This window comes from Microtus oregoni, unplaced genomic scaffold (assembly GCF_018167655.1).
Source record: "Microtus oregoni isolate MIOR12 unplaced genomic scaffold, Mior012 000019F_ref0000042, whole genome shotgun sequence".
Lineage (NCBI taxonomy): Eukaryota > Metazoa > Chordata > Mammalia > Rodentia > Cricetidae > Microtus > Microtus oregoni.
In genome coordinates this window covers 4,145,744-4,157,180 of record NW_024543078.1, presented here as the reverse complement: position 1 = coordinate 4,157,180, position 11,437 = coordinate 4,145,744, and the positions used below count along the sequence as shown (strand labels likewise).

At 53.7% G+C, this 11,437-nt stretch overlaps 1 protein-coding gene across 1 annotated transcript; it reads right to left on the bottom strand.

Moving 5' to 3' along the window:
- Window positions 1-744: 744 nt before the first annotated feature.
- Gadd45b (growth arrest and DNA damage inducible beta) lies at window positions 745-3,037 on the bottom strand. Its single transcript, XM_041669398.1, has 4 exons — window positions 2,580-3,037; window positions 2,389-2,490; window positions 1,712-1,934; window positions 745-1,427 (listed from the first exon to the last, which is right to left on the bottom strand). Exons 1-4 carry the CDS (start codon window positions 2,621-2,623, stop codon window positions 1,314-1,316), a joined length of 483 nt encoding a protein of 160 aa, XP_041525332.1. The 5' UTR covers window positions 2,624-3,037; the 3' UTR covers window positions 745-1,313.
- Between the last annotated feature and the right edge of the window lie 8,400 nt (window positions 3,038-11,437).

The window sequence follows — 11,437 nt, the reverse complement described above, 5'->3', positions numbered from 1 at the left end:
CCGGACACTCTGCTCCCAGGTAGCCTTCCCCTCCCCCACCCCGGGGGACTCCCCTCCTGGTGCTCCCCCTCCTGCGTGTGACCCCCAGGGCGCCCCTGGGGATTTCCTCCACCCACCAGGTGCTCGGTGGAAAGGTCGCGGCTGCTGGGAACGGGTAAACTGAGGCCGACAGGGTAAAAGAGCCCTGGGAGGAGCCGTACGGTTTCGGGGTTTCGGTTTGGAGTGAGATGCAGAGAGTGCCAAGGCTTCCAGGGTGTTTTCCAGGTTGATTTTAGTTCAGGAGGGAATGAAAAAATATTCTTTTCCTTTTGTGCATCCACAGGGCCCATCCAAGGAAGGAGAGCTTTGGGGAGTCGCAAGGGAGGTGGGGGATCCCCCGCCCCCACAAGGACCCTTTGTGTGTGGCCTCAGGTGCCCTCGCAACCTCCCTGGTCTCCTGGCAGTGGCCGTCGTCGGCTGGGAGGGGTATTGCAGCCACTTCCCGGTGAGTAGAGACCCAGGGCCTCGGCTCCAGCTGCGGCTCCAGCACAGCGGGTAACAGGCGGGCTGGCCCGCCAGGTTTCGTAATAAACCCGCTTCTTAATTGCTGTGATGCAGCAGGACTTGGGTGGTGGCGCCTGCAGCAGAGCAGAGGTGTCTAGAGCTGTGGAGCTCAGAGCTCCTGACTAGGCTGGGTGGCCGTGGGGCGACATAGGGGGGCACCTGGAGGGACCGGTGGAAGGAGGGAAACACAACAAGAACCCGGAGGCTTAACAAGTTTATTTGACAGTCTCTGTACTAGAAACTTTTAAAAAATAAGCAAGCAAGCGACCTGTCTTGCTCAGCACAATAACAAAATAGATTTGTATCAGAGTAGCAGAGTCCCGGGCTCGTCCGGGCTCCCGCGGCAACGGTCGCCGCTCTTCGCTCTCCGTTGTGCACAGTTCACTGTCCTGCAGGGTCGGACACCTCGCAGACCCTATGGTGTCGAATCCAGACCCTCCGCGCTCCTGGCTGAGGCTGCCTGCAGAGCCTGGGCTGCAGGATTCCCAGGCCTGGACTCCAAGGTTCCATCTCTTCCGGCCCGGGCTCCCCTCCTTCCTGTCTCGGCGACCACCTGTGGTGCTGCTCCGGGTTCCACCGCCCCTGGGCGGGCAGGCGCACACTCCCCTCTCCTCTCGGTATCAGTGACTCCGCCCCTCCCGGAAGGTCTCACGGGTAGGGAGGCTTTTGAGGGATTGTTCTTGGGGATGGGGGGGGTCAAATATGTATTTTATTTAACTTTTTTTAGGGGACAGCAACTCAACAGCTGCTTTAGATGTTTGGAGAGGGCCTCAGCGTTCTTCTAAAGAGATATAGGGGACCCATTGGTTATTTCCCCTGCTCTCTTCACAGTAACTGGCCACCTCCACCAAGCCTTGGCTTTTCCAGGTATCTGTGTGACAGTTCTGTGAAGGGGGACAAAAAGGAAGGGTTTAGTGGGAGCTCTAGGAGTTTGGTAGGGAGCCTCCCTCCAACACCCTGGGGCCCCTTTGGGGGAACAAACAGGCTGGCTCAAAAATAGCTGCCAGGGTGACGAGGCAGCCCACGGGACATGCCGAGCATGACTGGGCAGTGAGCTGGTGACCGACTAGCCAGCCCGGTTATGTTGACAAACACGGTACCTAGGTGCCCGGGGCGGGCGGGGTCGGGCAATGAGACACACACACACATACATACACACACGGCTTACCGTGACCAGAAGACAGTGCAGGTCTCGGGCCTCAGTGGTGCCCAGTGTCTCTGCCGGTTCCCCCAGGAGTTGCGCCAGCCTCTGCATGCCGGATACCCTGACGATGTCAATGTCATTGTCACAGCAGAATGACTGGATCAGGGTGAAGTGGATCTGCAAGGCGATGTCGTCCTCCTCCTCTTCATCTATGGCGAGGAGGCACAAGACCACGCTGTCAGGGTCCCTGAAGGAGAGAGGGGGTGTCAGGGGGAAGCTAGACACGGAGGGGATGGCACCGTGCACGAGCTCGGGGACCACAGGCGGGAGAGAAGTGACAAGACCCACGGTGCACCAGGAGTGTGCAAGAACAAGTCCCCCCTCCCCTCAGCTGCACGGTTGCCGGGGAGGCCGACTATGCAAATGCTGATGGCCGTGGGGGAGGGGGCGCAGGGTTCAAAGTTAATGGGGTTGCCTTGTCAAAAGAAAAGCCACAAAACCTCAAACTTGCAATGTCAGGGTTCTGCAGCGAGTCTCCCCCCCCCAAAAAAAAATCTCAGAGAAATGTCACCCTCCACTCCCCAATACCGAGAGCACTGGGAAAGTCCCCCTAAGACCCGTGCCCTACTGGGGTGTTGGGAGCGCGCGTGCATCAGAGGGGCGCCCCCACCCACGCGCGAACAAGGGGGGTGCTGACTCACACATTCATCAGTTTGGCCGCCTCGTACACCCCCACGGTGAGGCGATCCTGACGCTGCGCGGCCACCAGCAGCTGCTCCACCGCGGCGGTCACCGCCTGCATCCTAAGAGGTCAAGGGAGAGGAGGCGATTAGCCAATGACAGAGGGCGGACTTCAGGCGGCGGGTGGTGAGACCTCGGGCCCCGTACTCACTTCTGAGCCGCGTTGTCGCTCGCCACCAGCTCTTCTAGCGTCATGGTGCAGTCACACTCCACGGCGAACCCTCACGGAAGATCCCCAAGGGCAAAAATATGCGTCCAGATCCGACTCAAGAGGAAAAATACCTTCCCAGGCGATCAGAAACGTCCAAAGTCTTCCAAAGGCAGTGGGACTTCCCTTCCCAAGAAAAAGGCAAGAGAAGAAAAAAAAAAGATTGCAAAACTCCTCACGAAAATTAATCCAAGAGTCCCGAGGGTAAGAGCAGGACGAAGGCTGTCGCGGAGTAAAAGCGCGGCCGCCGGGAGCCACGTATATAGACTCTCCGAGTGGGGCGTGGCCTCGAGGGGCCTGTACCGCTCTCCCATTGGTGGATACACAAAGAGACGAGTGGCTTGCGCTGCGATTGGCTGGTAGTGTAGAAAGGGCGGAGCTCAAGCGCCGGCTGTCCCACGTGGGGACTTGGGCTGGGAGGAGCGCGAACCCGGGAAGCCGCGAGTGCCAGAAAAGCAAGCAAGAAAAAAAAAAAAAAAAACCACACACACAGACCCAAAAAAACAGAAGTTTCTCTCCTGATTTCCCGGCAGCCGCGCTACGCAGGCCGCGCGCGGGGTTTCCAGCGCGCGAGGCTGGCCTGGACTTTCGGGGAGGGCTGTCTGGATTCCCCTCCCAGTCCCCGGGAGAGTCCCCAGCCTTTCCCAGGCTCAGCCCAGGGAAAGGCTGTGCAGGCGCCCGGGACCTCGGTCTGCAGCCCTAATCTTCCCAGGATGGCGACTTTTTGTGGGTGGGGAGGTCCTGCCCATCTTCAGAGACCCCAGACCTTGAGTAACCGAACTTCTCGCGTGAATGCAATCCCGGCCTTGGAGGGTTGTACAGTGTTCTAAATCAGTAAACGCTTAGTAACTTCGAGGACGCTGGGATTCTCACCGCAAAGTGAGAAATACCAAGGCACCCACCACCGCCACTGCGACGGTGCTTCGAGGACGCACTGCCCGCTCCCGGGGGGTGGGGGTGGGGATCTCACAGAAAGCTACAGCTACCCGGCGGTCTTTGTAGATGGCTTTGGGGTCTTCCCGGAGGCCACTGCTGCAGAGCACCAAGGGATTGCTGGGGGGAGATCAGGAACCCTTTCCCCCTCCCGGCACCCAGAGAGTTTCAGAGTGGGGTGCGCGTGGGAGGCACAGGTGAAGTGAGCTGCAGGCTCTGAGCTACGGCCCCGCCTCCTGCCTGACGGTCTAGCCTCGGACCGCTTCCCCACACCTGACCCTTGTGGTGGGACCGACGCAAAGCGAAAGTCAGCTGCCCCCAGGACAAGGTGTCTGGATGGCAGCCACTCTTTTGTCAATAGCATTTTTGCAGTGCGCAACATGAGCCGTAGATCCTTTCCGCCACGCATTTATCTCGTCCACCATTTGGCTAGCAAAGGGACTAATAATCTGCATTACACAAAAGGGAAACTGAGGCTTCCGAGGTCGTTAGTGGCTGCTGGGGGCAGAGTGAAACAGCAAGGACACGAGGCGGGCGCGCGGGCAGACCCCGCGTGGGGCTCTCCCACGGTCCACGGGGGCCCCTGGTGACTCACACTGCCTCCTCCACCAGCCTGGGTAGCCTGGCCCCGGCAGCGCAGCACGGTTCCCCCGGATTCCCAGCCCCCGGGTCCAGTGACGCACCGCGCCTCCTCCGCGCCGCCCACCGAGAGCGCGAATTGTCCCTGGCGTGAGAGGCGCGCCGGCGACACCTGGCGGCCTCAAGAGGTCTCTGCGCGCGCAGCTTCCGGAAAGGGAGGGGAAGAGAACACTTGCAATAGGTTTTTGGGTTTTGTTTTGTTTTGTTTTGTATTTTCCCGATGCTGGGAATGAATCCAGGGTTTCGTGATGCCAGGCATGCGCTCACCACCGATATCTGTATATACTAGATCCCAACCCAATATATGCTATACATACAATATTTTAAATATCAACCATGAAGGGCCGGGAAGATGGCAGTAGGGAAAGGAGCTCCTTGGCAGGCATGACTTTGATCCGCGGAACCCACAGGGTGGAAGAAGAGAACATCTGACCCCCATAAGTGCTCCAAGGCGTACTAGTGCCTGCACACACAAATGACTTTATTAGATGTTTGAATTGGCCTCCCTGCTGGGGTTGACAATACTGGGGACACAGAGGCAGAAGGATCAGTCAGCAGTTCAGAATCACCCAGGGCTATGCAGTAAGTCTGAGGCTAGCCTGGGCTTCGTGGGTTTCAAAGGGGGCGGGGCTGGAGAGGCAGTAGCTAAGAACACTTGCTGCTCTTCCGGAGGACCTGGGTTTTATTTATTTATTTATTTATTTATTATGTATACAATGTTCTGTCTGTGTATGTCTGCAGGCCAGAAGAGGGCACCAGACCTCATGTGAGCCACCATGTAGTTGCTGGGAATTGAACTCAGGACCTTTGGAAGAGCAGGCAATGCTCTTAACCACTGAGCCATCTCTCCAGCCCAAAAAGTTTGTTCTTTTTTTTTTTTTTCTTGGTTTTTCGAGACAGGGTTTCTCTGTGGTTTTGGAGCCTGTCCTGGAACTAGCTCTTCTAGACCAGAATGGTCTCGAACTCACAGAGATCCGCCTGCCTCTGCCTCCCAAGTGCTGGGATTAAAGGCGTGCGCCACTACCGCCCGGCTAGGATCTGGGTTTAGTTTCCAGCACCCACACTGTGACTCCAGTCCCAGGGAATTTGACTCCCTCTCCTGGCCTCTAAGGCTCCAGGCAAGCACCAGGTGCACAGGCGGTGCAAAGCCAATAAATGTACGATTTTTTTACTTAAAAAAAAGGAAAGTCAAAGTAGGGGTAGGTGACATGCGTTTAATCCCAGCAGTCATAAGGCAGAGACAGGCTGAACAGGAGTCCAGCCTGGTCTACAGAGTGAGTTCCAGACAGCCAGGGCTACACAGAGAAACCCTGTCTTGAAAAACAAAACAAACAAAAAGCCCAGGAAAACGCCTTGAATCGGAGCTGGGCCACACCAAGTCCTAGCATTTGGGTTCTAGACAGAGAAGGATTGGGAGGGGCGACAGAGTCTGTGCGGGACTAAGTAGAGACCTGTGGGATGAGCAGGGCTCTCAAAGATCAGGACCAGCACCGGGCACTGGAAACTGCAGGCAAAGGCCAGGCTCCCGGAAGGGGCTGTTGTGGCTGCTGTCAGGAGGCACCAGGAAGGGCCTGGGCTCCTAGAAACATCATGGTGCTTCCCTGCTTTCCCTTCTCCTTCCTTCCTTTCTTTTCCTTTTCTTCCTGTTTGTTTCTTTCTTTCTTTGTGTTTGTTTGTTTGTTTGTTTTGAGACAGGACTCATGTAGCCCAGGCTGGCCTGAGCTCACTATGTAGTCCAGGGTAGCCATGGGCTCCTGACATTCCTGTCAACATGAGAGACCTGGGCCATCACAGCTGGCTTATGCCATGCTCCAGCACCTTGGGGACACTAGGCCAGCGTTCTACCAACTGAGGCCCAGTCAGGGTCCCCCACCTTTTTTTATCTTGTAAGGTGACAACCAGTGTTAACGTCAACCAGCAAACTCTAGAATCACCTGGCATACAGGGCTGTGGGGTTGCCTGTGGGAAATCCTCTTGTTTGCGTTAATTGATGTGGGGAGATGCCTCTTAACGTGGGGGCACCGTCCCCCAGCTGGGACCCTGGACTACAGGCCTACAGAAAGCAGGCAGGGCCACCTGGACTCTCCCACCAGGACTGGCCGTCTCTGGGCCTGTGAGCTCCCTTATTGCATGCCCAGGAGAGGACAAGACAGTGTGTGCACCAAAGAACAACCTCGCATGCTCTCCTGTGCGCTCCTTCCACATTCTGCTGGCAACAGTGCCTCACAGATCCCCCGGCTGGCCAGTGAGAGACAAGATCCCTGCTTCTGCCTCCCTTCTTCAGGGCCGGGGGCTGACAGGCTGGGGAGGACGGGCCCCCACACCGGGATGCTCAAAACTGCTTGTCACTCCAGCTCCTCTGGGCTCCGTGGGCAGTGCACTCACACATACATATACACACACAATTAAGATGTCTTTTCAGACAGGTTGTAGTGGTACAAGCCTCTAATCCCAGCCCTGCAGAGGCAGGGGGATCTCTGTGAGTTCAAGGTCAGCCTGGTCTACAGAGGGCAACATAAAGAAATTCTGTCTTAAAATTTTTTTTAAAAAATTATGGGTAGCCGGGCGATGGTGGCACACGCCTTTAATCCCAGCACTTGGGAGGCAGAGGCAGGCGGATCTCTGTGAGTTCGAGACCAGCCTGGTCTACAGAGCTAGTTCCAGGACAGGCTCCAAAGCCACAGAGAAACCCTGTCTCGAAAAACCAAAAAACTAAAAATAAAAATAAAAAAAAACAAAAATAAAAATTATGGGTAAGGATATGAGTCAATTGCTGAGTTCAATCCCAGGAACCCATATCATCAAATAAAAGAATCCTTAAAACCAGAAATCAGAAATAAAAGCCTGGTCTTAATTCCGGGCATGAAGTGGGCAAATTCCTTCTCTAAAAGGTCATATGCCAAAAAAAAAAAAAAAAAAAAAAAAAGGCCATGTTTGTGCAAAGGTCCTGCCACAAGGTGGGGAGTTATCAGCTGACCTTTGATACTCCTGTGGGTGATGAGGTCACGGCTTTGTCAAACGGTGCAGTCATGGTGGGCTCCCTTAAGGAGGTAGCATCTAAATTGAGCTTGGAAAATGAAAGCGCCAAGAAGACAGAGCAACCTGTGCAAAGGTCCTGTGCAGGCCAGAGTTTGGCGTGTTGGAAGCGCATCCAGGAGGTCTATGTGGTTAGAGCCGAGGGAGGAGGGAGGCAGAAGGAGGGGTAGCAGAAGGGAGGCAGAGACCATTCTGGGATCAGGGACTTGAACTCTGATCCAGAGGAAGGTGGCAGTCAGAGCCGAAGGGGAGACGTGGAGCCCGGCCTGCCGAGTGGCTCTGGATGACCCCGCCCCCACAGGAGGCCAGGAACTTGAGAGCGAGGCTCTGACATCACGTTTTCTCACAGGGTGTAACAGGACTCCGGTCCTGTCCCCAAGGAGAGTTTTCCGGGGCAGTGACTCAGGCTCTCATCCTCTGAGCGGCCAGACATTTGTAAGACAGGAAACAGCCGGCAGCAGGTGGGGTTGGCGCAGGTGCGGGCGACAAGGAGCACACAGAAGAGCTGGGCGCAGGAGGCCACTGTGTCTCCCTACTCGTGGTGACAGGACAGCTGATGGCTTCAGCTTCCCAACTCTGCCTGTCTCAATTTGGGAAGAGATTCCGGCCCTGCATCCTCAAGCGGCTGGCCTGATCTCTCTGAAAGTCTGTCTGCACCGAAAATCTTTTCTCAAAATGGTTACATAGGCTGGGCTTGCAACAAAACGCCATTCATCCCACACCTTCCCCACCTCACCTGCAGGACAGTCACCAGGTAGCCCTCCTTCCCCTTAAGCTTTATTTTTTTGCTTTGAGACAGGAATTCTGGACCCAAGATTGTTTCAAATGTATAATCCTAGTAATTCTGCATCTCAGATTCTAGGTTAGGCTGGACTATAGTGAGGTTAGCCTGGGTAATAAACGGACACACTGTCTCAAAAAGGTGTGTGTGGTTGATGTGTGAAAGTCTTTTCTAGAAGCCCATAGGGCTCATGGGTGGAGCACCCCCTAAAATCCCACAGGGAGGAGCTGGGAGCATGGTAGGATGGAGCCCCGCCTAGAATCCCCTAGTGAGGGGTCTGGGGGCGTGGTCAGGGTGGAGCCCCGCCTAGAATCCCCTAGTGAGGGACTGAGGGTGTGGCCAGGGATAAAGAACTTTTTATTGGGGGCTGGAGAAATTGCTCAGAGGTTAAGAGCATTGCCTGCTCTTCCAAAGCTCCTGAGTTCAATTCCCAGCAACCACACGGTGGCTCACAACCATCTGTAATGGGGTCTGGTGCCCTCTTCTGGCCTGTGGTCATACACACAGACAGAATATTGTATACATAATAAATAAATAAATAAATACTTTTTTTAAAAAAAGAACTTTTTATTATGCTCCAGGCTTTGGGTTTTATCTCCAGTAGTGGGAAAACAAAATAAGGGAGGACAAGGCTTAGTGGTTAGGTGCTGGCTGTGGAAGACTGAAGAACTGCAGCACTGGCTCCACAGAACGGACCCACGTAAAGATGGAAGGAGATGAAGTTACCCTCTGATCCTCCACCAAGGTCATGGCAAGGGGCTCTTGCATTAGCCCATACTGTTGTAGGAGCCTACCGCTGCTTGTTGGCCCCGGCCGGCTGCCCAGAACCAAAATAACCTCACAGAAACTTTATTTAAAACACTGTTTGGCCATTAGCTCTTACTTCTTATTGGCTAACTTTCACATCTTAATTTAACCCATTTTTATTAATCTATGTATTGCCACGTGGCTGTGGCTTATCATCTAAAATTCTGTCTGGCTCCGGAGGGACTACATGGCTTTTCTCTTTTTTCACCTCCCTTTTCCCAGCATTTTGTTTAGTTTTCCCCGCCTAGTTCTGTTCTTTTGCCCCATCAGGCAAGCCAGTTTTCTTTATTAATTAACCAATCGTATTCACAGCATACAAAGGGGAATCCCACATCAGCACAGCTCGTGTAGAATGCACACGTGTACACACACAAAGAAAGATACAATTAAAACAAAATTGCAGTTAAGCTTTGACGCTGCCCCCATGCTGAAGGAAAATGAATTTCTGATCTGGGTGCACTGATGCAGCACCGGAACCGACTCTGCTGCACAGTACAACTTTCCTACACGTATGAAGTTAGATTAATTTCTAGGGCTGGTGCCATGGCTCAAAGGATAAGGGGGCTTGCTGCCAAGCTTGTTTATCTGACTGAATTCAATCCCAGGATCTGAACAGTGGAAGGCAAAGACAAAGAGGCTCCCTCTGTCTTCCAACCCTCACTGTTACACGGGTACAACACCTATGCATATTAAAATAATTTCAGATGTAACAAAAAATGTAGTTTAGGGGGCTGGAGAGATGGCTCAGCGGTTAAGAGCACTGACTGCTCTTCCAAAGGTTCTGAGTTAAATTCCCAGCAACCACAGGCAGAATATTGTATATATAATAAATTTAAAAAATATTTTTTAAAGATTTATTTATTTGTTTATTTATTTATTATGTGTACAGCATTCTCAGTACTCTGCCTGCATGTATGCCTGGAGGCCAGAAGAGGGTACCAGGACTCAATACAGATGGTTGTGAGCCACCATGTGGTTGCTGGGAATAGAACTCCCCAAATTCTGGGAGTGAGCTTGGCACAGCTCCAGAATCGAAATTCCTAAATAGGCCTCCCTCAAATACAGAATTCAGTACCCAGTCCCCCCCCCCCCCCCCCCCCCCCCCAGTCCAGAAGACAGTTTACACTCCAGATTCCTGAATCTAGGATCTGGAAATGCAGAATTCCACAATTTGGAACCCAAGCTCAGGACCCAAATCTTCCTGAAATCCAGACTCCGAATTTCACCTTCTCCAGAGATCCAAGCTCCGGAATTTCGAATACAGCCCAATGGGCTAGAAGCCAGCGGCGGCGTCCTTTGGAATGCAATTTATTTATTTTTATTATTATTTAAAACTGGCGCCAAAATCCAGCCTAGGCGGGGACAGTGGCACAGAGCAGTGAGTGGGCTGAGGGTCCAGAGGTCCGGATTTCCTGTTCAACAGCCCTGTACCCCCAAAGGAGACAGCAAGCAGCCACTTTGTAGCTCCCCAGGCACGAGGGGCGGGGATAGTCCCAGCTCCGTCTTATGCTGTTGGAGGGGTATTTTCCAGGCCAGTCCTTGATTATCGTGGGTCTCAGTTTTCGCTCCTGGAACCGCGGGTTCTCTACTCCCCATCCTCTGTTTTGAGAGCCGGTGGGATGGGTAAGCCAGCAGGTCCGTGCAGTGAGGGGGACACCTCGGCTGCAGCTGTCACTGCAGCTGTCACCGCCCCATCCGCTCAGCGCCAAAATTTGAAAATCGCAGGACAGCTTCCAAAGTGCACGTGGGAGGAGAGGGTCCCGCCCCATCCAAGGCACCGCGGGGTTTTCTGGGACTTAGAGTCCAGAAGTGCAGGGGTGGGGTGACCCAAGAACCCCGCCCCGTGCTGAGAGAAGGGGGCAGGAAGTCAACCGCAAGCCTTGGCTTTGCAGAGTACAGCATGCCAACAAGTGGGGGGAAACACACTTAGGAGGGAACACTAGCAACAAGCCCCGAAGCTCAGAGTACAGCAAGGGCCGAAAGGGGTGAGGGCACAGTAAAGAAACGGAAACGGCCACTTTGTGGACAGAAAAGGAAAAGTTTATTCCAAACTGTTTCTTGGGCTGTCACCCAAAGAAAGCATAGAGGCGCGACAGGGGGAATAGATCTGGAGGATTACAAAGAGAAGGGTTACCTGGAGAGGAGAGGTACCAGTGAGCTCGTGGAGGAGATGAGGGTGCTTGGAAATGTGAGTGGAGCCTGGGAGAGTCTAGAGGCCATTGTGGACTTGGATGTGTTGATAGGCGGCTCCACGGGTAGGTATTAACTGGAGAGCCACATGTCCCTTCTGCCAGAGACAAGGAAAATGGGAACAGGCTGCAGAAGTTCCCGAGAGATGCTGGCTTTTCATCTAACTGCCAGAAATCCCTCTATAGCTCAGGGTGAGCTGGGCCTAGACTCAATTTCGAGTCAATGGGCCTGTCCTTTTATTGGAGCGGAGAGTTGGGTTGCCATTCCCTTTGGGTCTGAGAAGAGGAAATGCATGCAGACCAGTGGAAACCAGATAGGAAAAGAAAATGTTTTGCCCTCCAGGAGATGAAACCTAGAGCCGGTTGCTCTGTTTTTGCTTTGCTTTTTCTCTTTTCTTTCCTTCCTTCCTTTCTTT